We start from the raw sequence: 26,450 nt of genomic DNA, 5'->3' as shown, positions 1-26,450 counted from the left end.
CTACGTGCTGAACAAAGACACTTCATAATCAGTCAGAATGTTCAGGGATCATCAGACTCTGTAATCACAGGATAAGATTGAATCATCACAACATTGTTGCCACTACTACACTCGACTCCTGATAACTGCAACGGCTTGGGATGACAGTACGAGTCAGTGACGAGAGAGCAGCAGTAGAGAATAGACATCAAACTTTTGCTATCAAAGGAATCCAGTTTATCAGGAAATAGTCAATTGTCAATCAAAAACCACACAGATGAGTCGGCAAGGGTAAACAAATGTTTCCTATTGAATTAAATGTTATAAACCCTTCTCACTCTTTCTCTCCCCAGCCTGTACTTTGGCATCATCACAGTTGTGTCGGGGATCCTGGGTGTGGCCAGTGGTGCAGAGGTCAGTAGGAGACTGAGGTTGAGGACGCCGAGGGCTGACCCCCTGGTGTGTGCTCTAGGACTCCTGCTCTCAGCGCCCTTCCTCTACCTCGCCATCGTCTTCGCTCAGGCCAGCCCCATTGCCACCTACGTAAGCCAACAAGCATCTCTCGCTCTGTGTGGCCGTGTCTGAATACTTGCATTCTAAATAGTAGGCATTTTGGGTATGGACAATTCCACGGTAATGGAGCTGAACTGAGACATACATTTTTAAGTGAAAAATCTCTACCAAACAAAAACCATTGATTTCAAAGTTTAACAAACCATACAAATCTATGCAGAAGGACTACTTTTAACAATTTACACAGACATTTTTACAAAAACCTAAATGGGTACACAAAGGTTAAAATATGCAATGTTCTCTCTTGCATATTTGGGTATTATTCTACACACACTGGATATTATTTTAATGAGCTCTGCCCCCAAACAAGACCAAATTTGGTTGGTCCAGACCACACCAAATCTGAACCAGTCATAGACGTCTATGTTTCACAAGTTTAAAGAGTACAGCACAGTAGAGCTCAGTAGAGTGCAGATAGTTCAGTACATTATAGTGTACTCAACTTGTGTGCTCTACTGTATACTATGCTGAACTCTACAGTACTGAACTATATTCTACTTCTTACTCTACTGTCCTGTCCAAACTTGTGAACCCAACTGTGGTTTGTGACTACTATGGTTTCCCATTGTAGCCAACTCAATTGCAGAAATTCTGTTACCAATTTGGTATAAAAGAAAATAATGTAAAAACACTAATTGTTAGGTCTACCTTTTTACTTGTTACTTCTGTGAATGCAGCTAGCTAAGCCTATTCAGAGAGGGATGCTATGTTAGCTGAAGTGTTGTACACTGAAGTCCACAAGCGAAGGGAGAAGGTGAGAGGGTAATAATAGAAATAAGGCCATGGTCATTAAAAAAGAATCATCCTCATCTTAAATGGCACTGACCGCCACTGATACACACTGTCTGCCATCTGCCCGGTACAGTTGAAACTGGGATTTAATCTGTGAAGAGCACACTAGCAGGGTGCCAGTGGCCATTGAAGGTGAGCATTTGCCCACTGGAGTTTGTTACGACGCCGAACTGCAGTCAGGTAAAAACCCTGGTGAGGACAACGAGCACGCAGATGAGCTTCCCTGAGGCGGTTTCTGACAGTTTGTGAAGAAATTCTTCATTTGTGCAAACCCACAGTTTTATCAGCTGTCCGAGTGGCTGGTCTGATGATCATGTAGGTCAAGAAGCTGGTTGTCGAGGTCCTGGGCTGGCATGGTTACACATGGTCTGTGGTTGTGAGGCCGGTTGGACTTACTGCCAAATTCTTTCAAAGGATGTTGGAGGCGGCTTATGGTAGAGAAATTAACATTTTAATTATCTGGCAACACCTCTGGTGGACATTCCTGCAGTCAGCATGCCAATTGCATGCTCCCTCAACTTGGGACATATGTGTCATTGTGTGACAACTGCACATTTTAGTTGCATTTTATTGTCCCCAGTACAAGGTGTGCCTGTGTAATGATCATGCTGTTTAATCAGCATATTCATATGCCACACCTGTCAGGTCTTGGCAAAGGAGAAATGCTCATTAGCAGGTGTGTAAACACATTTGTGTACCAAATTTGAGCGAAATAAGCATTTTGTGTGTATGGAACATTTCTGGGATTTTTTTATTTCAGCTTATGAAACATGGGACCAGCACTTTCCATGTTGCGTTTATATTTATGCTCAGTGTATATATGCCTTGCTTTCTCAGACTAGCTTTCATTTTAACACCCAATTTGATATGTTTCTAGTGACTTCACGTTGGTCCTTTTACATGGAAATGATCGTGTGTGAAGATGGTACGTGAAATTTTGCACAATATTGAGGAAGAGAAGCGCTTGTGTTTGACAACAGCTGATACTCAGATATAGTGACACGCTGTACCAAAATCAACAAATGGCAGGAGTCAACGCAATTGCACATTAGATGACTCAGTATGGCTGAGTCTAGTATGTTATGTTTTTTTTATTTAACTAGGCTAGTCGTTTAAGAACAAATTCTTATTTTACAATGACTGCCTACCCCACCAAACCCTCCCCTAACCCGGATGACGCTGGGCCAATTGTGCGCCGCCCTAGGGGACTCCCGATCACGGCTGGTTGTGATACAGCCCAGGATCGAACCAGGGTCTGTAGTGATGTTCTCTAGAACTGAGATGCAGTACCTTAGGCCACTGCGCCACTCGGGAGCATGTGTTGCTATCTGCATTCGATTTTACTGAACAGTACGTAAATAGTATGTAGTATGATTAGTACACAGTATGCAGTTTTAGTAAGTAGTAGGTAAGACTGATCATCCTCTGTCTTTCACACACACGCTTTCCTCTCTGTTGGCTTTGTATCCCCAGTGTATGGTAATGGTAGTCTAAACAGTTTTTTTGTGTGTGATCAGGTGTTTATATTCCTGGGAGAGACCTTCCTGTCTATGAACTGGGCCATTGTAGCGGACATCCTGCTGGTGAGTTCAGATACATAACAATCCCCTATCAAAACGCAAGGTGGTTGTGCCCTGTTCAATCAATGTCCATATACAGATGTTTCTGGTCAAATTTGCAAACTCACCTGGTGTGCTTGTCCAGGGCTACAACAAAAATGTGTACTAACTGGATAATATGGATTCGGTTTCTGTTGAGGATTTTAGATCATGCCAAGTCAGTGGCATATATGAATAGCCACATTTTAAGTAATATAACTCTTTAGTGCACATATTTGACCTTCCAACCTCAAGGTTACTTTTGTATTGTGCTGATTATAAGATATGGAAAAACCATTTGCTAATTATTTCCTACCTCCCCTCTATCTCTCCCTCTGTCTTTCTCAGTACGTGGTGGTCCCCACGCGTCGCGCCACGGCTGAGGCCTTCCAGATCGTTCTCTCTCACTTGCTTGGAGATGCTGGGAGTCCTTATCTCATAGGCGTGGTATGTCTCGTGATTGTTATTATCGTATGTATGTATGCATAACTACACATTTGATACACACACCGGTCTAAAGAAAGAGTATGATCCTCATTTACTGTCTGACATCCACCCTCCCCATCAGGTGTCAGACTCTCTGAAGCAGACTGACTCGTACCTGTGGCAGTTCCGCTCTCTCCAGCTCTCCCTGCTCACCTGCTCTTTTGTGGCAGTGGGGGGTGGGGCTTTCTTCCTGGCCACCGCCCTCTTCATCGAGAAGGACCGCCAACGTGCCACAAACTACACACCGTCAGGTGAGAGGCTAAACTTGGAGCTATGTTTATGAGCCTGGGCCTCAGATTAGCAACAAGTGAAGCTACGACAGCCTAACTATGAATGCATGTGAAGTGATGAAATTCAATGAGGAGCCTTTTAAAATAAAAAATAAAATCTCATACTTTACCAGGTAAGTTGACTGAGAACACATTTTCATTTACAGCAATGACCTGGGGAATAGTTATAGGGGATGAATGAGCCAATTGGAAGCTGGGGATGATTTGGTGGCCATGATTGTATAAGGGCCAGATTGGGAATTTAGTCAGTATACCAGGATTTACACCCTTACTCTTACAGTAAGTACCATGGGATCTTACTGACCACAGAGAGTCAGGACACGCATTTAATGTCCCATCCGAAAGACTGCACCCTACACAGGGCAATGTCCTCAATCACTGCCCTGGGGCATTGGGATATTTTTTTTTTAGACCAGAGGAAAATATGCCTCCTACTGGCCCTCCAACACCACTTCCAGCATCATCTGGTCTCTCATCCAGGGACTGACCAGGACCAACCCTGCTTAGCTTCAGAGGCAAGCCTGCAGTGGGATGCAGGGTGCTATGCTGCTGGCCCAACACTTACGCCTGCTAACTACAGATATGTGAAAGAGAGTGTTGAGAGCAACCACAGATGAGACCGGTAGAGACGAGTCCACAGACCATAGGTGATGTTAGCAGAGAGAGGCTAGCAACAGTTACAAGAAACTACCAGGTCACATATTCTGCTCATCTTGATAATCAATATACAATGCTTTAATTGTACTGTCCTGCATTTTCTGTCCCTAACAGATGATGAACCAATTGTTGTACCGAAGAGCGGCAGGTCCGCGAGGGTGCCAGTGTCCAACGTTTTAATTTGAGATTAAAGGGACGTTGGAGGCTCCTGTGGAATATGCTGCACCCTGATTGGTCCCTGTTTCAGTGACCAATCGCGCAGCAGTGTTTTTACAATTAGGGTCTTTGATTGGACAATGCCCTATACAGAGACTTTTATTTATTATTGGTAACGTTTGAGGTGATATGGTTTTTAATACCTTTATCTGCTGAGGAACATGGCAGAGTCAGAGCTGCCAAACATTTCCACTCATCATTTCCTGGTGTTTTTGTAGTGACCAACCAGATATTCCACTTCTGACTGGCTTCACGTGTTGGCATGACAACATGAGACAAAGTGGCTTATGAGAAATGTATGCAGAGTACTAAATGGGAAGTCAAAGAGCCACATCAGTGGAAGACTAACCTCTGTGGCTGGAAGAGGTGACCGGATAGAAGAAAGCACAAGAGAGGACTTCAGAAGAGAGGCAGCTACTTTACCTGAAGGAGAGAAGGAAGCAGAAAGCTTTGTGTGCATCCCCGTTAAATCTCCTGTTACAGACAATGTGTCACAGGGTGACAGATAGGGGTGTCACTCTTAGACAGACGCTCATCCGTTACTCCACAGGGACCATATGTCGACGGTAGAGACCTCCGTGGAAAACCGGCAGGATATTTTTCACCCCAGTGCTCTGATTGAGTTGTAACCACTACATCCCAACTACTGCTGCTGTACTTCTTGCTTGGGTCTGAAACGCAGAGATCTGATTGGCCACGGAATAACTACGTCCGGCCCATTTCGAAGCCGTTTCGACCAGTGCTGTCGTCCTCCCTTCAACAAACTTAAGACTGTAAATATTATGCTTGTCCGTTCAGTGTAACCACATACTACTTACTACTTACAGTATCCAACCGAAAAAAAGGGAGTTGTACTCCAAACCCACCGATCGGTTGTGGGATGTTGCATTTTTTAACAGATTAAGCCTAATCATGCTTGTTGTTTTTAGACCCGTTTGGTATATTATAATAATAACACTAGATTTGTACCTCAGTTACCTAGAATGTGGTGGAGGGAGATAATCTAAGGTTTTTTAAGACCCGTTTTTTTTTTTTTTTTTTTTTTTTAGCAATTACTGGTGTTTTTATGGAATTACATTTACGTTATTTAGCAGACGCTCTTATCCAGAGCGACTTACAGTAGTGAAGGCATACATTTCTTAATTTTTTTCTGTGCTGGCCCCCTGTGGGAATCGAACCCACAACCCTGATGTTGCAAACACCATGCTCTACCAACTGAGCTACAGGGAATGATCCTGGTGGTCAGTTGTACTTTATATGAGGTCACAAAATCCAGAGTCACTGATGTCACAACGACCAGGAGATCAAATCAGGTCTATTACAGTTTGTCTAAGGAAACTGTATATCCCTTTTTTAATGAAGGCGATTGTTACATTCTTAAAAAAAAGAAAAAAGTATTGGTTATTTTGGAAAGTGAAGCCTTAAAATAACTAGTTCTGTTTTTAACTTGAATTTGATTTGATGTAAACTTTCGTTGAAACATTAAACGATGAGAATGGACCGTTGAGGAGATGACTCATGGAATGATTTCTCTATGTATCTGCGCAGATGTCACTTAGTGCTTTGCAGTTTGCAGAGGTGATAAATGTGTGTCTTTGAAGCTTGGATCCTGTAAGCCCATAGCCACACTTTAATGAAGGGTTGTATACTCTGCTGCACAAATACACCAAGTGCAGCTGTAGCCTCTCTCATTCAGCCTTTCTAGACCTTTCCCTCTCTCCTCTCCTATGACATCTCCCTCTCCTCTGCCCCTCTCTTTATTCAGGAATTCCTCCTCTACCCTTTTATTTTTTTCAGTTGTCTACACAGTCTTCTCTCTTTGATGGAGAGTGAGAGAGGAGCTCACGGCTTCCTTCCGTTGGTGTGGTTTCCTGTTTGTGGGGGGGGGGGGGTGTGAGCGAGGTAAAGCAGGTCGCTTGTGCAAAGTTCATACTATTCAATCTTAACGGTATGTGTGTGTGTGTGTGTGCGCCCACATGAATGTATGTCCAGAGCAGTTTGACATTTTGTGTTCTTCTGAGAACTAGTGTCTTCTCAGAGGCTCTGGCAGTTAAACCAGGATGGTAACACTAAATGCAACACCGTACCCAACGCTACCACATAGGCACCCGGCAGCCATTTTACATGTGTGGGTGCCATGCCAACCAGCTTTTCTGATGGCGGTCTGCTAGAGTGGTGGAAACATTTCCCCTAAAATGATTGGAGAGAATAATAATGAGTACACTGATGGGAACACACAGCTATAGGAGGCACATGTCGTGATTTGCCATTCCATGTCTGTCGTATACTTTCGCTACATTCCTGAGTTGACTTTCAGATTATACATTCTGACTCAAAAATAAAGCATTATTACTGACAGCTCAATTAGCAGTTGACAATAACTGATTATTGACTTGCATGGACCAAATGATAGCCAAGGGTCTGAATGTTGGCCAATTCTTATGCTGTTCCCACTGTTCCCGCTACAGCATAAACATGGGTCCAAATACAGACCCTCGGGGTACCCAGGCATAGGATTTTGATTTAGAACTATAGGATGGTACATCTTTTGAACCATGAACTGAACACTTGTCATTCCCTGTATTTTAATGTGCGTCTTAGGTCTCTCCGAGAGAGGAAGCGATGAGATCAGAGTTATGGTGGTGGGGAGAGGTGATCTGAAACAACATTGTGAGAAGGATAGAAAAAAGGCCCATTGGGGGAGGTTGAGATGACGGCGGGATAGGAGAGTTGATGAGAAGAGTGAGTGAGGGAGGGAGGAAGGGAAGTAGGAGGCGACTGAACAGGTCGTACAGACAGAAAGGTGCATCGAGGAAGACACCTATGTCAAGCTGCAGTAGTCAAGGTTCCTTACAGTTAACTGAAAGAGCGGAAAACCCAGTGTTAAATAGGGAGAGTTGCATGTGGTATGACAGGGATTTGAGCAACAGAGGTATGGTATACTGTAGATCAGATGCATCCAAAATGACGCATCTCAGTGTAGCTGACGACTGAGCTGGTCTGGGGATTGGATTGGGGTCAACTCAGCCTGAACTCGACCTCCGGTTTAGAACCAGTCTCATTGACCACCTGGCAGATCATCAGCGACCTACGACCTAACGCTCTGTTGGGAATCTACACAACACGTGCCGGTAAGAGAACTCCCTCCACTCCTACTTTATGCCTAGCTTCTTAACATCTAGGTTAGTAGAGAATAAGCTAGAACTGAAGAAGTAACTTGTTGATGTATTCACCCGAGTTGGGGTCAATTCTATTTCAATTCAGAAAGTAAACCAAATTCCAATTCCACATTTTCCCCAGTGAAAAGCATTGAAGAGTATTGTACAGTGTACTTCTTGAATTGACTCCATCCCTGGTACTCACAACAGTGTTGATTTAACACAAGATGAATTCAGTATGGAGACATGTTCACAATGTTAGAAATTACTTTGACTGAATCTGAATGTTCTTCAACATCATGGCCACCTATACAGGGCCCAGGTTTTCTGAAGGCCTCAGGTCCAGCAGCTCTGTACTATACCACCTAACTTGGTCTAAGCTAGCCCTTCAGATCAGCCGTCCCTCGCTTCCTCTCTCGCTACCAAATCTAGATCAGTCTGATTTTGGCAGAAAGTCACCCTCCTCATGGCTCTCCAGGAGGAGTGTCGTGACACAAAATAGCCACCATTTGTCACAATTATGGGCCCTTTCAAGTTCAACTCACTACCTATTAAAACGTTTAGAGGGAGCAAGGTTCTGCAAATGAGTAAATGCCAGCCCTATGGTACCACACTGTAGTGTCAGTTCTTGAGGTAGTCTTATTTTGTGTGTCGTCAGTTTTGCAGAGTTTGTTTTATGCGCCACAGCACTAGATATTATGTGAAATACAGAAAGGTTGTGTGTGTGTGTGTGTGTGTGTGTGTGTGTGTGTGTGTGTGTGTGTGTGTGTGTGTGTGTGTGTGTGTGTGTGTGATTACACCTTCAGTGTGTGATGAGTATGCTGGTATTTTCTTTAACTTGAAAATACAGGAAATCCATTTCCTGGAATTAGAAAGCTGAACTCAACCTCTGAAAGTGATAGTTAGCAAGAAAGTTAGAGACAGCATTTGTGAAATGGAGAATCAAAAACCACAAGGAAGGAAAATTACATGATGAGGATTTAACACTGACAACCACATTTCTATTCAGAGGTGATACAAAAAAATATACTTAAGTACAAAAAGAAATCACTTTCAATTGAGGATCTCCATTTTAATTTGCTTCTTAGTCCAAGACTAGTCTTAATCTGGGTCAGAGAAGACGGCATAATAATGCTTTTAATAGTGTCATGTCAAAAGTGTAACCTGACTGGATTACTTTGTGTATTGTGTTATTCCTGCAGACAGCAATGGAGGTGTCTATGCAGCTGTATGCGTTGCTGTTGAGTGGAGCGGTCCTCCTGTCACTCATCCTGTTGACTGGCCTGTGTCTTAGCTGCAGAAGACACAACCTGCCTAGTAATACCAAGGCTTTGTTACTGTAATCAATAAAGTTGTTTTGAATTAAATTGGGCTCTATGTAGATGTTGTCGCTGTAAATGAGATTGTTCTTCTCAGTCAGCTTAACTGGTAAAATAAGGGTTAAAAGTAAATAATTAGAAATAATAAAACGCATTTACAGAACATCATTTTCTTACTCCTCAGCATCCATTCAGCAGCGTTACAGTGAGGATTACACTCAACAGTAAGCACTTTTTCATAAAACAACTATTCAGTGCCTGTTAATTAAAATGAAACCAAATATTCAAAAGTTTGTGTGGCACTTGTAATATATGTCCGGTGCACTGTGTAAGTGTACCAGACGAGATGACCAGAAGTGGGCTTGAATGTTTGCACAAACCAGTTGATATCCGTGCATGTGCAAACCTCTACCAACGCTCTGATTTCTTCCCCACTCAGCACCCCAGGATTCGGCTTGGCCCACCCACCATGTGAGTATGTGTGTGATGACTGAAGTTGTACCCAAATCTTTTCATGATACTTCTTAAGAAAAACGTGTTGATGATTATGATGAACCTTCCTCCTCAGACAACCCCTCTGCTGCCACAAGCTGGGGTGCTCCCCCTTCCAGCCTCCTTTCACCCATGTGAGTTACTACACACACACACACACACAGACAATGACTCATATTACCGTCAAGCGAAATGTACCTGTCTTTCTATCCCACAGTTCACCACAGATCGTTCTGAGATCGAACTCTGTCACCGCAACTGAAAATGGTGAGATGTCTCGCTCTTCCTCTACATCAAATGTCTATTTTCTCCACTTGTTTTCCTTCTTCCGCCACTATCTCTATAACGTCACAGTTCAGTTCCTTCTTAATTGTTAGCTTTTTCTTGCAGAGAGTAATGACGGCTATGAGAGTCCAGGAGAAGGTAATGTGAACGTTATATCCTACCATGTTCAATAACACTGATCCCCCTCAAACGTGTGTACAGTAACTGCTGAAGAAGTTTAGAAAATTTGCACATGGCTCTTTAGGTGAAAGAAATAAGTTTTATTGTCACATACACCAATTAGGTGCAGCGAAATGTATTATTTTACATGGTCAGCCATATGGTGCTAGAAAATAAAGGAAAGCCGCACACTCTAAGAGCTCAGATGCAGAAATTTTAATAACCAAGTATCTAACAAACAATTACAATGGCAAAATCACAATAATCACAAGAATGGCTTCAGATCTAAGTCTATGTTGAGACCGAAGGGAGCAAGTGTCTTTAAATTAAAGATCCAGGCAGCCTCTCGTTTTAACAATAAATTATCAAGGTCACCCATATGGTGCCCCTGGAGCCAGGGTTAAGTGCCTTGCTCAAGGGCACAACAACACATTTTTCACCTCGTTGGCTTGGGTGTTTGAACCAGCAACGCTCTAACCGCAAGGCTACTGTACCTGCCTACTTGTGACTTACTCACATTCATTCAGACATTTGGACATTAAACCATTCATGCAGTGCCTTTGGAAAGTATTTGGACCCCTTGACTTTTTCCACATTTTGTTAGTTTACAGCCTTATTCTAAAATTGATTAAATCATTTTTTTCCTCATCAATCTACACACAATACCCCATAATGTCAAAGCAAAAAAATGTTTTTTAGAAATTGAAATATCACATTTACATAAGTATTCAGACCCTTTACTCAGTACTTTTGTTGAAGCACCTTTTGCAGCGATTACAGCCTCGAGTCTTCTTGGGTATGACACTACAAGCTTGGCACACCTGTATTTCGGGAGCTTCTCACATTCTTCTCTGCAGATCCTCTAAAGCTTTGTCAGGTTGGATGGGGAGCGTCGCTGCACAGCTATTTTCAGGTCTCTCCAGAGATGTTTGATCGTGTTCAAGTCCGGGCTCTGGCTGGGCCACTCAAGGACATTGAGGCTTGTCCCGAAGCCACTCCTGCGTTGTCTTGGCTGTGTGCTTAGGGTCGTTGTCCTGTTGGAAGGTGAACTTTCACCCCCAGTCTGAGGTTCTGAGCGCTCTGGAGCAGGTTTTCATCAATGATCTGTCTGTACTTTTCTCCGTTTATCTTTGCCTAGATCCTACTAGTCTCCCAGTCCCTGCTGCTGAAAAACATCCCCACAGCATGATGCTGCCACACATGCTTCACCGTAGGGAATGGTGCCAGGCATCCTCCAGAATTGATGATTGACATTCAAGGCCAAAGAGTTCAATATTGGTTTCATCATCAAATCAAATGTATTTATATAGCCCTTCTTACATCAGCTGATATCTCAAAGTGCTGTACAGAAACCCAGCCTAAAACCCCAAACAGCAAGCAATGCAGGTGTAGAAGCACGGTGGCTAGAAAAAACTCCCTAGAAAGGCCAAAATCTAGGAAGAAACCTAGAGAGGAACCAGGCTATGAGGGGTGGCCAGTCCTCTTCTGGCTGTGCCGGGTGTAGATTATAACAGCACATGGCCTAGATGTTCAAATGTTCATAAATGACCAGCATTGTCAAATAATAATAATCATAGTAGTTGTCGAGGGTGCAACAAGTCAGTAACACAAGAGTAAGTGTCAGTTGGCTTTTTCATAGCCTATCTTTGAGAGTATCTCTACTGCTCCTGCTGTCTCTAGAGAGTTGAAAACAGCAGGTCTGGGACAGGTAGCACGTCCGGTGAATAGGTCAGGGTTCCAGCAGGTCTGGGACAACAGGTCTGGGACAGGTAGCACGTCCGGTGAACAGGTCATGGTTCCATAGCTGCAGGCAGAACAGTTGGAACTGGAGCAGCAGCACGGCCAGGTGAACTGGGGACAGCAAGGAGTCATCAAGCCAGGTAGTCCTGAGGCATGGTCCTAGGGCTCAGGTCCTCCGAGAGAAAGAAAGAGTGAGAATTAGAGAGAGCATATTTAAATTCACACCGGAAAAGACAAGAGAAATACTCCAGATGTGACAGACTGACCCTAGCCCCTCGACACATAAACTACTGCAGCATAAATACTGGAGGCTGAGACAGGAGGGGTCAGGAGACACTGTGGCCCCATCCGATGAAACCCCCGGACAGGGCCAAACAGGTAGGATATAACCCCACCCACTTTGCCAAAGCACAACCTCCACACCACTGGAGGGATATCTCCAACCACCAACATACCATCCCGGGACAAGGCCGAGTATAGCCCACAAAGATCTCCGCCACGGCACAGCCCAAGGGGGGGCGCCAACCCAGACAGGAAGACCACGTCAGTGACTCAACCCACTCAAGTGATGCACCCCTCCCAGGGACAGCATGGAAGAATACCAGTAAGCCAGTGACTCAGCCCCCATAATAGTGGTAGAGGCAGAGAATCCCAGTGGAAAGAGGGGAAACCGGCCAGGCAGAGACAGCAAGGGCGGTTCGTTGCTCCAGCCTTTCCGTTCACCTTCACACCCCTGGGCCAGACTACACTTAATCATAGGACCTACTGAAGAGATGTGTCTTCAGTAAAGACTTAAAGGTTGAGACTGAGTCTGCGTCTCTCACATGGGTAGGCAGAATATTCCATAAAAATTGAGCTCTATAGGAGAAAGCCCTGCCTCCAGCTGTTTGCTTAGAAATTCTAGGAACAATTAGGAGGCCCGCGTCTTGTGACCGTAGCGTATGTGTAGGTATGTACGGCAGGACCAAATCGTAAAGATGGGTAGGAGCACGCCCATGTAATGCTTTGTAGGTTAGCAGTAAAACCTTGAAATCAGCCCTTGCCTTAACAGGAAGCCAGTGTAGGGAGGCTAGCACTGGAGTAATATGATCAAATTTTTTGGTTCTAGTCAGGATTCTAGCAGCCGTATTTAGCACTAACTGAAGTTTATTTAGTGCTTTATCCGGGTAGCCGGAAAGTAGAGCATTGCAGTAGTCCAACCTAGAAGTAACAAAGGCATGGATTAATTTTTCTGCGTCATTTTTGGACAGAAAGTTTCTGATTTTTGCAATGTTACGTAGATGGAAAAAAGCTGTCCTTGAACCAGTCTTGATATGTTCTTCAAAAGAGAGATCAGGGTCCAGAGTAACGCCGAGGTCCTTCACAGTTTTATTTGAGACGACTGTACAACCATCCAGATTAATTGTCAGATTCAACAGAAGATCTCTTTGTTTCTTGGAACCTAGAACAAGCATCTCTGTTTTGTCTGAGTTTAAGAGTAGAAAGTTTGCAGCCATCCACTTCCTTATGTCTGAGACACAGGCTTCTAGCGAGGGCAATTTTGGGGCTTCACCATGTTTCATTGAAATGTACAGCTGTGTGTCATCCGCATAGCAGTGACATTTAACATTATGTTTTTGAATGACATCCCCAAGAGGTTATAGATATATATATATATATAGATAGATAGATAGATAGATAGATAGATAGTGAAAACAATAGTGGTCCTAAAACGGAACCTTGAGGAACACCGAAATTTACAGTTGATTTGTCAGAGGACAAACCATTCACAGAGACAAACTGATATCTTTCCGACAGATAAGACCTAAACCAGGCCAGAACTTGTCCATGTAGACCAATTTGGGTTTCCAATCTCTCCAAAAGAATGTGGTGATCGATGGTATCAAAAGCAGCACTAAGATCTAGGAGCACGAGGACAGATGCAGAACCTCGATCTGACGTCATTAAAAGGTCATCAGACCAGAGAATCTTGTTTCTCATTGTCTGCAATTCTTTAGGTGCCTTTTGGCAAACTCCAAGGGGACTGTCATGTGCTTACTGAGGAGTGGTTTCCGTCTGGTCAATCTACCATAAAGGCCTGATTGGTGGAGTGCTGCAGAGATGGTTGTCCTTCTGGAAGGTTCTCCCATCTCCACAGAGGAACTCTGGAGCTCTGCCAAAATGACCATTGGGTTCTTGGTCACCTCCCTGATCAAGGCCCTTCTTCCCCGATTGCTCAGTTTGGCCGGGTAGCCGGCTCTAGGAAGAGTCTTGATGGTTCCAAACTTCTTCCATTTAGGAATGATGGAAGCCACTGCATTCTTGGGGCCTTTCAATGTTACTGAAATGTTTTGTTACCCTTCCCTAGATCTGTGCCTCGACACAATCCTGTCTCGAAGCTCTATGGACAATTTCTTCGACCTCATGGCTTGGTTTTTGCTCTGACATGCACTGTCAACCGTGGGACCTTATATAGATAGGTGTGTGTCTTTCCAAATCATGTCCAATTAATTGAATTTACCACAGGTGGACTCCAAGACATAGAAACATCTCAAGGATGATCAATGGAAACAGGATGCACTTGAGCTCAATTTCGAGTCTAATAGCAAAGGGACTGAATACTTATGTAAATCAGGTATTTCTGTTTTATATTTTTAATGTGCAGAAATGTCTAAACCTGTCTTCGCTGTGTCTCTCTGGGGTATTGTGTGTAGATTGCTGAGGATTTTTCTATTTAATCCATTTTAGAATAAGGCTGTAATGTAAAAAGAAAATGTGGAAAAAGTCAAGGGGTCTGAATACTTTCCGAAGGCACTCTATTCTCTGACATGATTGATTGACAGCTGTGTGTGCGCGTGTCTCTGTTCTATAGAGTATGTCAACGAGATGATGGATGACTATGAACCAGGATCAGGCTACCTGTGAGTGTTCATTTAATTTTAACAAAATACACGGGAGTATACCAAACATTAGGAACACCTTCATGATATTGAGTTGCACCCCCCCTTTTTCCTTCAGAAGATTCTCAATTCGTTGGGGCATGTACTCTACAAGGTGTTGAAAGTGTTCCACAGGGATACTGGCCCATGTTGACTCCAATGCTTCCCACAGATTGTGTCAAGTTCGCTGGATGTCCTTTGGGTAGGGGACCGTTCTTGATACACACGTGAAACTGTTGATTGTGAAAAACCCAGCAGCGTTGCAGTTCTTGACACAAACAGGTGTGCCTAGCACCTACTACCATACCCCGTTCAAAGTCACTTAAATCTTTTGTTTTGTCCATTCACCCTCTGACCGGCACACACAATCCATGTCTCAAGGCTTAAAAATCCTTCTTTAACTGGTCTCCTCTCCTTCATCTACACAGATTTGAATTGGATTTATCAAGTGACATCAATCAGGGATCATAGCATTCACCTGGTCAGTCTGTGTCATGGAAAGAGCAGGTGCTCTTAATGTTTTGTATACTCAGTGTATACTGCATGTCAGTGCCTCACTGTGAATGTTACACTTTGCATTTCTAGGACTTCCTGGGAAAAAAAAGTGCCATTTGTTGCTGTGTGGGCTGTATTGGCTAAATTAAATGAATGTTAATTCTGTGGCTATAGAGTACTGGGGTCTCTTGGGTTTTGTGTAACCTCTCTCTTGCTCCTCCTTATAGAATAGTGTTACCATCAGATCTTCCTGGGACTGGTTCTCTGCGTCATTCCAACCAATGTCTCATCTCCAAAAGCACAGGTAGGCAACGTAAGGGTGGAGAGGTGACTGAAATATGACTCATTACTTTAGACCTTTTCGGATGGGATACATTTGAATGGGGGAGCTCAGGTAATGTAATTATGTGCACGAGCACAAATCACCACATCCGTAATTTTATTCCCGTCCGAATCTGCCATGTCAGTAATTTTTACTTGGCAGGAAGGTTATTATCCCAGCCCTAAAAACCTACTGTTTTTCGAGTTTAACAGGTACAGGTACTGCACTCAGTTTTGGGTAAGAACATGGGAACAAATTGATGATTAAAACAAAGTGCTATGCACATAGCCTACAGATGAATGAACCGTTTTGTCACATTTTAAAAGATGAAGTGAACGGTATTGTGCCAATGAATTGATAAATTGCCAAATACGTCAGGTAATTAATTGTCTGCATAGGTTACAGTTCATGGTTCTTATTAATATGCATTAATATTTAGACTTTCTCCGAACTGAAGGCCATTAAGTCAATATTAGGCTATCCCTAGATGTGAAATATCTTCATGTCTAGGAGAGCCTCCAGACTTTCATCATAACGGTTCATTTTGAATAAGGAAAAAAAAAAGAATTACAGGGGCAGTTTGGTAAAGTTCGAATCGTCCACTGGGAAAACATACTGGGGTAATAGTTATATAACCAGTGGTGTAAAATTACTTGAAAGTACGTTTTTTGGGGTATCTGTACTCTACTATTTATATTTTTGACAACTTTTACTTCACTACATTCCTAAAGAAAATGATGTACTTTTTACTCCATACATTTTCCCTGACACCCAAAAGTACTCGTTACATTTTGAATGCTTAGCATGACAGGAAGATTCACGCACTTATCAAGAGAACATCCCTGGTCATCCCTACTGCCTCTGATCTGGCGGACTCACTAAACACACATGCTTCATTTGTAAATTGTCTTGAGTGTTGGAGTGTGACCCTGGCTATCCAAAAACTAAAATAAAACAAAAATGGTGCCGTCTGGTTTGCTTATTATAAGGAATTTGGAATAATTTATACTTTTACTTTTGTACTTAGCATGTTTAAAATCAAATCCTTTTAGACTTACTCATGTAGTATTTTACTGGGTGACTTTCACTTTTACTTGAGTAATTTTCTATGAAGGTATATTTACTTTTAACAATTGGGTACTTTTTCCACTACTGTACATAACTGACGTTGTATAGTAATACCAGTCCCATGCAAATGAATCAAATTGTATTAGTCACATGCGCCAAATACAACAGTGAAATGCTTGCTTACTAGCCCCTAACCAACAATGCAGTTTAGTTGAGGTAATATGTACATGTAGGTAGAGATATTAAAGTGACTATGCATAGATTATAACAACAGAGAGTAGCAGCGGTGTAAAAGAGGGGTGGACAATGCAAATAGTCTGGGTAGCCATTTTTGATTAGATGTTCAGAAGTCTTATGGCTTGGGGGTAGAAGCTGTTTAGAAGCCTCTTGGACCTAGACTTGGCGCTCCGGTACTGCTTGCCGTGCGGTAGCAGAGAGAACAGTCTATGACTAGGGTGGCTGGAGTCTGACAATTTTTAGGGCCATCCTCTGACACCACCTGGTATTAGAGTTCCTAGATGGAAGGAAGCTTTGATGTATTGGGCCGTTCGCACTATCCTCTGTAGTGCCTTGCGGTCGGTGGCCGAGCAGCCATACCAGGCAGTGATGCAACCAGTCAGGATGCTCTTGATGGTGCAGCTTTAGAGGCTTTAAGGACCCATGCCAAATCTTTTCAGTTTCCTGAGGGGGAATAGGTTTTGTCGTGCTCGCTTCATGACTGGCTTGGTGTGCTTAGACCATGTTAGTTTGTTGGTGATGTGGACACCAAGGAACTTGAAGCTCTCAACCTGCTCCACTGCAGCCCCATCAATGGGGGCATGCTCGGTCCTCTTTTTCCTGTAGTCCACAATCATCTCGTTTGTCTTGATCACGTTGAGGGAGAGGTTGTTGTCCTGGCACCACACGGTCAGGTCTCTGACTTCTTCCCTATAGGCTGTCTCGTCGTTGTCGGTGGTCAGGCTGTTGTCATTAGCAAACTTAATGACCGTGTTGGAATCGTGCCTGGCCGTGCAGTCATGAGTGAACAGGGAGTACAGGAGGGAACTGAGCACGCACCCCTGAGGGGCTCCTGTGTTGAGGATCAGCGTGGCGGATATGTTGTTACCTACCCTTACCACCTGGGGGCGGCCCGTCAGGAAGTACAGGATCTTGTCGCAGAGGGAGGTGTTGAGTCCCAGGGTCCTTAGCTTATTGATGAGCTTTGAGGGCACTATGGTGTTGTACGCTGAGCTGTAGTCAATGAATAGCTTTCTCACATAGGTGTTCCTTTTGTCCAGGTGGGAAAGGGCAGTGTTGCGTGCAATAGAGAGTGCATCATCTGTGGATCTGTTGGGATGGTATGCCAATTGGAATGGGATAATGGTGTTGATGTGAGCCATGACCAGCCTTTCAAAGCACTTCATAGCTACAGTCATGAGTGCTACGGGTCTGTAGTCATTTAGGCAGGTTACCTTAGTGTTCTTGGGCACAGGCACTATGGTGGTCTGCTTAAAACATGATGGTATTACAGACTCGGACAGGCAGAGGTTGAAAATGTCAGTGAAGACACTTGCCAGTTGGTCAGCGCATGCTCGCAGTACACGTCCTGGTCATTCATCTGGCCCTGTGGTCTTGTGAATGTTGACCTGTTTAAAGGTCTTACTCACATTGGCTGCGGAGAGCGTGATCAGTGTTCCGGAACAGCTGGTGCTCTCATGCATGTTTCAATGTTATTTGCCTAGAAGCGAGCATAGAAATAGTTTAGCTCGTCTGGTAGGCTCATGTCACTGGGCAGCTTATCGGCTGTGCCTCCCTTTTGTAGTCTGTAATAGTTTGCAAGCCCTGCCACATCCGACGAGCATCAGAGCCGGTGTAGTACGATTTGATTATAGTCCTGAATTGATGCTTTCCCTGTTTGATGGTTCGTCAGAGGATTTCTTATAAGCTTCCGGGTTACAGTCCCGCTTCTTGAAAGCGGCAGCTCTTGCCATTAGCTCAGTGTGGCTGTTACTTGTAATCCATGGCTTCTAGTTGGGGTATGTACGGTACGGTCACTGTGGAAATGTCATTGATACACTTATTGATTAAGCCAATGAATGATGTGGTCTACTCCTCAATGCCATCGGAGGAATCCTGGAACATATTCCAGTCTGTGCTAGCAAAACAGTCCTGTAGCTTAGCATCTGTTTCATCTGACCACTTTTTTTTGATCTAGTCACTGGTGCTTCCTGCTTTTAATGTTTGCTTGTATGCAGGAATCAGGAAGATAGAATTATGGTCAGATTTGCCAAATGGAGGGCGAGGGGAAAGCTTTGTATGTGTCTCTGTGTGTGGAATAAAGGAGGTCTAGAGTTTTTTTTTTTTTTTTTCTGGTTGCACATTTAACATGCTTATTTGAAATTAGGTAAAACAGATTTAAGTTTCCCTGCATTAAAGTCCCTGGCTACTAGGAGCACCACCTCTGCGTTTTCTTGTTTGCTTATGGTGGAATACAGCTCATTCAATGCTGTCTTAGTGCCAGCCTCAGTCTGCGGTGGTATGTAAACAGCTACGAAAAATACATATGAAGACTGTCTAGGTAGATAGTGTGGCCTACAGCTTATCATGAGATACTCTACCTCAGGCGAGCAATATGTCGAGACTTCCTTAGATATCGTGCACCAGCTGTTATTTACAGAAATACATAGTCTGCCGCCCCTTGTCTTACCAGACGCCGCTGTCCTATCCTGCCGGTACAGTGTATAACCAGCCAGCTGTATGTTCAGCCACGACTCCGTGAAGCATAAGATATTACAGTTTTGAATGTCCCGTTGGTAGTTTAATCTTCCGCGTAGATCATCGATTTTATTCTCCAAAGACTGCACGTTTGCTAGCAGAATGGAAAGAAGTGGGGGATTTTTCAATTGCCTACAAATTCTCAGAAGGCAGCTCGCCCTCTGGCCACTTTTTCTCTGCATCCTCTTCACGCAAATCACTGGGATCTGGGCCTGTTCCCGAGAAAGCAGTATATCATTCACATCGGGCTTGTCAGACTCGTTAAAGGAAAAAAAGGATTCTGCCAGTCCGTGGTGAGTAATTGCAGTCCTGATGTCCAGAAGTTATTTTCGGTCATAAGAGACGGTAGTGGCAACATTATGTACAAAATAAGTTACAAACAACGCAAGTAAACAAACAAACAAACAAAACAATCGGTTAGGGACACATAAAACGTCAACCTTCTTCTCCGGCGCCATTTGAATAGGGCTTTAAAGACACTTAAATACATGGATATTACACAATGCATACACAATATGTAGATTTAGGAGACTCAAGAGTTTTGTTGATTTAAGGGCTGTATTCAAACCTTATCACAGAAGTTCAGCTTTATAGCGTGATTGAAATGTGAAGGCTATGCCCCCGCTTTGGCAAAGACTGCATTCAAGGTAAACGCTTCAAATTACCTTAACATTTCTAGTGCACAGTCTGTAAAGCTTCAGCAATACAGCTTGAATAGTGCGCTAATTTGCATATATATGTTGCCAGCAGCAGATTTATTTCCTTATTCATGTTTTTGTGAAGCACATGTGCAGAACGTTGTACGGAGGTTTAGAAAACGCGTCTCGATGGGCCATAAAATATGATTTGATAAAATGCTGTCTGGAGTATTCACATCGTGTTCATATGATATGTCAATGTGGAAGCAGAGGAGGACAAAGAGCAGGGTGAGGGATGCAGTAGAAATCCGTCCTGTAGGTTTATCAGTATAAACATCACAATGGTTTTAGGCTGGAGTGTATATACAGTATATACCTCAATCCTGTGTGTGTTTTGTGTGTTCACAGAAAACAGTGGCGCGGTTGGCAATATGAATGTCGACGTGGAAAAGAGTGATGACAGTGATGAAGGCAGCAACGACTATGTCAATACTAAAGGTATGGCGCACATTGAATAGAATATAACTTTTTAGGGGTGTTCCTGATTAATCAGGAATCTCTGCTTTTTTGACAGTTGTAATAACCTATGGAATTCTTTATGCCTTGGGAGGGGAGTAGCTCTTTAAAATGGATTACTTTATTACTAACCTGGATTGTCATCCAAATCAAATTTTGTTCACATACACATGGTTAGCAGATGTTATTGTGAGTGCAGTGAAATGCTCGTGCTTTTAGTTCTGACAGTGCAGTAATATCTAACAATTCCACAACAGATATCTAATACACACAAATCTAAGTAAAGGAATGGAATAAGAATATATAAATATATGCATGAGCAATGACAGAGCGACATAGGCTAAGATACAATAGATAGTATAGAATACAGTATTATACATATGAGATATGTAAACATTTTTAAAGTGACTAGTGTTCCATTTATTAAAGTGGCCAATCATTTCAAGTCTGTATGTAGGCAGCATCCTTTCTGTGCTAGTGATGGCTGTTTAACAGTCTGATGGCCTTGAGATAAAAGCTGTTTTTCAGTATAATGCAGTTGATTTGCGGCGATGACACAAACATTATATTAAGCAGGACAATCATAGAAGCCTTCAAATCCAATTATAATCCAAAAGTATTGTGAATTGCACTCATAAGCAACATGTAAATAGAGACATTTTTTGCTGGGGCTCCCGAGTGGAAAGGGGATTCACTGCATCTTAGTGCTAAATGCGTCACTACAGACCCTGGTTCGATTCCAGGCTGTATCACAACCAGCCATGATTGGGAGTTCCATAGGGCGGCGCACAATTGGCCCAGCATTGTCCAGGTTAGGCTGTCATTGTAAATAAGAATTTGTTCTTAACTGACTTGCCTAGTTAAATAAAATAAATAAGAAATGCCCCTTGTTCTGCCACCAACTTGTGCGCACCACCCTCGTGTTTGTAAACACAGAAAGGGGTCTATAGATATGCATTATTATTTAGACTTTCTCCGAATTGAAGGCCATTAGGTGTAGTGGCGATTTTAGCATGTAAATCTAAGTGGGGCAAACTCAACATTAAATGTTTTAGATGTATGTTAGAGCCAACAGCAGAGCTATCTTTTCGGCACCATGGAGTGAATCCTTGGTGCTACACCTGGCTATCAGCGGAGCATTGTCTAGCAGCAAAACAGTTCATTCAGACTCATTAACTGCCTTTTTTTAAAAATAGCTGATATGGCGACTTGCTTAAACAAATGTGGTTTCTACTAACAATTGAGATATACAAACCATGGCATTAGGGAACGATGAGCGGATAAGAGGCAATCCGTAATTTTGATTAAGACATTAATGAGCGAGCGACGATGGACGTAGTCAATAACTATTTGTTCAGCACTTTTTAAATGTACAGCGACAGAATTCAGAACATGGGCCGTTCTTAGTGTACTCCCTGTACAACAAGTCAGAACCGTAGGATAAATAAAGGGGCATATGAACAGACAGTGAAAGCTCTTACAATATTCAATGATTATTTCTCTAAAACAGGTTATATGCACCACCAAGTTAGAACAGTAGGTGAAATTAAGAGGTGAAAATAGACGAAATGATTAGGGTTAGGCACATTAAACGCCGTTTGGGTCTTTGTGTGTCAAAAAAGATACGTCATATAGCACTATTTGATGTGTTAAATAAGCTTTGACACGTCAAATAACACAATTCTATTATAGAATTTTGTGTGCTGAATTTGCACGTGCATGCCAAGCGCCACTACTACTATCAGTAGCACTGTCAAAACTGTACAAAAAAAGTTGGCAAACAAGCACACACCGACCATGAACGATGTGTTTACAATACCTCGTTGGTGAAAATAGACCAAATGATAAGGGTGAGACACATGGGCTACTAACGGCTTACTACACAACATACACTTATGTATACTGTAGCTAAGAAAGTAATACTATCTCCCTTGCATAATACATCATTTATGCAGCAGCATATAAGACATTGTTGGACTCAAGGTTGCACGGCGGTCCTTTGTGGGAAAATGTTGTCATCAAACTTTCATCAAAGTCTGGCATACTCTGGATTTATGGTGGGAACTCTGGGGGGGGGGGGGGGGGGGGTGAGAGAAACACAGCCACTCCATTGAATAGCAGGCTAAGTTACTGGTTGCTTTGCAGTTAGTCACTGATTCCTTCCAAATGACTCATTGTTGAATTTGCGATTTCCAACTTGTAATCTCCAACGTGTAATCTTTATGGCCGATGAGCACCGATGAGTTTTATCTATAATTTCTCTTCATTATTTCTCTACATATAAAAAGGATTTGCCAGTAGATTGTCGACTTGATTCATAATGATGACTGCTAGCTAAGACTTTGAAAGTAAGATGTTGACATGATCAGTCCAATCAAAGCTACTGTACATATAACGTGATTTGACGTCATTTTATCTGTGGCCAATGAGCCTTCTTAGATGGGCACTTCTAATGTAACGCTATGGCAGGATCCAAAGGGCTGAAATTTTGGGTGTCTACCCTTACTAAGGACTTAAATTTGCCGATGACATACTGTCCCCATGAGTGACAGAACACTAAGCCAATCACAGCGCAATGGTCCTATTTTCTACTGACTCGCCCCACTACCACAGAAAGCACTGAGCTAGGCTGAAACGCCTGCATTTGGGAGACTAGTCAGGATCGAGGCAAAGATGAACGGAGAAAAGTACAGAGATCTTTGATGAAAACCTGCTCCAGAGCACTCAGGACCTCAGACTGGGGTGAAGGTTCACCTTCCAACAGGATAATGACCCTAAGCACACAGCCAAGACAATGCAGGGGTGGCTTCAGGACAAGTCTCTGAATCTCCTTGAGTGGCCCAGCTAGAGCCCGGACTTGAACCCGAACTAACATCTCTGGAGAGACCTGAAAATAGCAGTACAGCGACGCTCCCCATCCAACCTGACAGAGCTTGAGAGGATTACGCTGCCAAAGGTGCTTCAACATAGTACTGGGCAAAGGGTCAAAATACTTATGTAAATGTGGTTTTTAATAAATGTTTTTTAATAAAATGTTCTAAACCAGTTTTTGCTCTGTCATTATGGGCTATTGTGTGTAGGTTGGGGGAGGGGACTTTCATCCATTTTAGAATACGGCTGTAACAAAGTGGAAAAAGTGAAGGGGTCTGAATACTTTTTTGAATGCACTACAGTTGTGGCCAAAAGTTTTGAGAATGACACAAATATTAATTTTCAGTCTGCTGCCTCAGTTTGTATGATGTCAATTTGCATATACTCCAGAATGTTATGAAGAGTGATCAGATGAATTGCAATTATTTTCAAAGTCCCTCTTTGCCATGCAAATGAGTTGAATTCCCCCCCCCCAAAAAAAAACATTTCCACTGCATTTCAGCCCTGCCACAAAAGGACCAGCTGACATCATGTCAGTGATTCTCTCGTTAACTTCTTATGGCTCAAATCCCGTTAACGAGATCGATTTGACAACATCCGGTGAAATGGCAGAGCGCCAAATAAATAAAAAAATATTACAAATATTGAACTTTCATACATCCACAAGTGCAATACACCAAATTAAAGCTGAACTTCTTGTTTATCTAGCCACAGTGTCAGATATCAAAAAGGCTTTACGGCGAACGCAAACAATGCTATTGTGTGAGGACAGCACCCCATCAAACACAGACAATCATATTTCATCCTGCCAGGCGCCACACAAAACTCAGAAATAACGATATAATTCATGCCTTACCTTTGACAAGCTTCTTCTGTTGGCACTCCAATATGTCCCATAAACATCACAAATGGTCCTTTTGTTCGATTAATTCCGTCATTATATATCCAAAATGCCCATTTATTTGGCGCGTTTGATCCAGAAAAACACCGGTTCCAACTCGCGCAACATGACTACAAAATATCTCAAGTTACCTGTAATCTTTGTCCAAACATTTCAAACAACTTTCCTAATACAACTTTTTAACGTAAATAATCGATAAAATTTAAGACGGGATAAACTGCGTTCAATACCGGAGGAAAACAAAGTGGAGCGTGCTTTTCAGGTCACGCGCCTCTATCAAACAGTACACTTCCCTCGAGCCTCATTCTGAACAGGGCTACTTCTTCATTACACAAAGGAAAAACATTAACCAATTTCTAAAGACTGACATCCAGTGGAAGCGATAGGAACTGCAAGCAACTGCCTTAGAATTATGGATTCTCAATGAAAATGCATTGAAAAGAGTGACCTAAAAAAAATTAATCCTGGATGGTTTGCCTTCGGGGTTTCGCCTGCCAAATAAGTTCTGTTATACTCAGACATCATTCAAACAGTTATAGAAACCTTAGTGTTTCCTATCCAAATCTACCAATTATATGCATATTCTGGCTTCTGGGCCTGAGTAGCAGGTAGTACACTTTTCATCCAGATGCGAAAATAGCACCCTCAATCCATAAGAAGTTAACACAGGTGTGAGTGTTGACAAGGCTGGAGATCACTCTGTCATGCTGATTGAGTTCGAATAACAGACTGGAAGCTTCAAAAGGAGGGTGGTGCTTGGAATCATTGTTCTTCCTCTGTTAATCATGGTTACCTGCAAGGAAACGTGCCGTCATCATTGCTTTGCACAAAAAGGGCTTCACAGGCAAGGATATTGCTGCCAGTAAGATTGCACCTAAATCAACCATTTATCGGATCATCAAGAACTTCAAGGAGAGCGGTTCAATTGTTGTGAAGAAGGCTTCAGGGCGCCCAAGAAAGTCCAGCAAGTGCCAGGACCATCTCCTAAAGTTGGTTCAGCTGCGGGATCGGGGCACCACCGGTACAGAGCTTGCTCAGGAATGGCAGCAGGCAGGTGTGAGTGCATCTGCACGCACAGTGAGGTGAAGACCTTTTGGAGGATGTCCTGGTTTTAAGAAGGGCAGCAAAGAAGCCACTTCTCTCCAGGAAAAACATCGGGGACAGACTGATATTCTGCAAAAGGTACAGGGATTGGACTGCTGAGGACTGGGGTAAAGTCATTTTCTCTGACGAATCCCCTTTCCGATTGTTTGCGGCATCCGGAAAAAATATTGTCCGGAGAAGACAAGGTGAGCGCTACCATCAGTCCTGTGTCATGCCAACAGTAAAGAATCCAGAGACCATGTGTGGGGTTGCTTCTCAGCCAAGGGAGTGGGCTCACTCACAATTTTGCCTAAGAACACAGCCATGAATAAAGAATGGTAGCAAAACATCCTCCGGGAGCAACTTCTCCCAACCATCCAGGAACAGTTTGGTGACGAACAATGCCTTTTCCAGCATGATGGAGCACCTTGCCATAAGGCAAAAGTGATAACTAAGTGGCTCGGGGAACAAAACATCAATATTTTGGGTCCATGGCCAGGAAACTCCCCAATCCCATTGGGAACTTCCTCAAGAAGCGGGTGGACAAACAAAACCCCACAAATTCTGACAAACCCCCATCATTGATTATGCAAGAATGGGCTGCGATCTGTCCAGGATGTGGCCCAGAAATTAATTGACAACATGCCAGGTCGGATTGCAGAGGTCTTGAAAAAGAAGGGTCAACACTGCAAATATTGAGACTGCATCAACTTCATGTAATTGTCAATAAAAGCCTTTGACACTTATGAAATACTTGTAATTATACTTCAGTATTCCATAGTAACATCTGACAAAAAGACACTGAAGCAGCAAACTTTGGAAATTAATATTTGTGTCATTCTCAAAACTTTTGGCCACGACTGTATACCTCAATCCTGTGTGTGTTTTGTGTTCACAGAAAACAATATTGCGGAGGTCAATGTCGACGTGGGAAAGAGTGATGACAGTGATGAAGGCAGCAACGACTATGTCAATACTACAGGTATGGCCCACGTTGGCACATTGAATAGAATATAACTTTTTAGGTATGTTCCTGATTTAATCAGGAATTCCTGCTTTTCTGACAGTTGTAATAACTCATGTAACTCTTTATGCCTTGGAAGGAGTGAGGGAGCAGCTCTTTATAAACTGTTTACTTTA

At 43.0% G+C, this 26,450-nt stretch overlaps 1 protein-coding gene across 5 annotated transcripts in view; it reads left to right on the top strand.

Annotated features, from left to right (window-relative positions):
• LOC115192147 (protein spinster homolog 1) overlaps positions 1–26,450 on the top strand; it is a 55,712-nt gene that overhangs the window by 14,564 nt on the left and 14,698 nt on the right. For 4 of the 5 annotated variants that reach the window (XM_029750328.1, XM_029750327.1, XM_029750325.1 and 1 more), the window contains exons 8-20: positions 333–522; positions 2,862–2,927; positions 3,291–3,389; positions 3,511–3,679; positions 9,253–9,292; positions 9,508–9,539; positions 9,637–9,694; positions 9,778–9,827; positions 9,951–9,983; positions 14,596–14,644; positions 15,385–15,461; positions 20,348–20,437; positions 26,209–26,292. In XM_029750328.1, the coding sequence (XP_029606188.1) occupies positions 333–522; positions 2,862–2,927; positions 3,291–3,389; positions 3,511–3,679; positions 9,253–9,292; positions 9,508–9,539; positions 9,637–9,694; positions 9,778–9,827; positions 9,951–9,983; positions 14,596–14,644; positions 15,385–15,461; positions 20,348–20,437; positions 26,209–26,292 (1,037 nt within the window). Of the gene's footprint in view, positions 1–332; positions 523–2,861; positions 2,928–3,290; positions 3,390–3,510; positions 3,680–4,489; positions 5,269–9,252; positions 9,293–9,507; positions 9,540–9,636; positions 9,695–9,777; positions 9,828–9,950; positions 9,984–14,595; positions 14,645–15,384; positions 15,462–20,347; positions 20,438–26,208; positions 26,293–26,450 lie in introns of those variants that run through there. The other variant, XM_029750329.1, reaches the window with a different exon arrangement.

Source organism: Salmo trutta, chromosome 4 (genome assembly GCF_901001165.1).
Source record: "Salmo trutta chromosome 4, fSalTru1.1, whole genome shotgun sequence".
Classification (NCBI taxonomy): Eukaryota; Metazoa; Chordata; class Actinopteri; order Salmoniformes; family Salmonidae; genus Salmo; species Salmo trutta.
The sequence above is the reverse complement of the archived record's forward strand: the minus strand, read 5'-3'. Positions and strand labels throughout refer to the sequence as shown.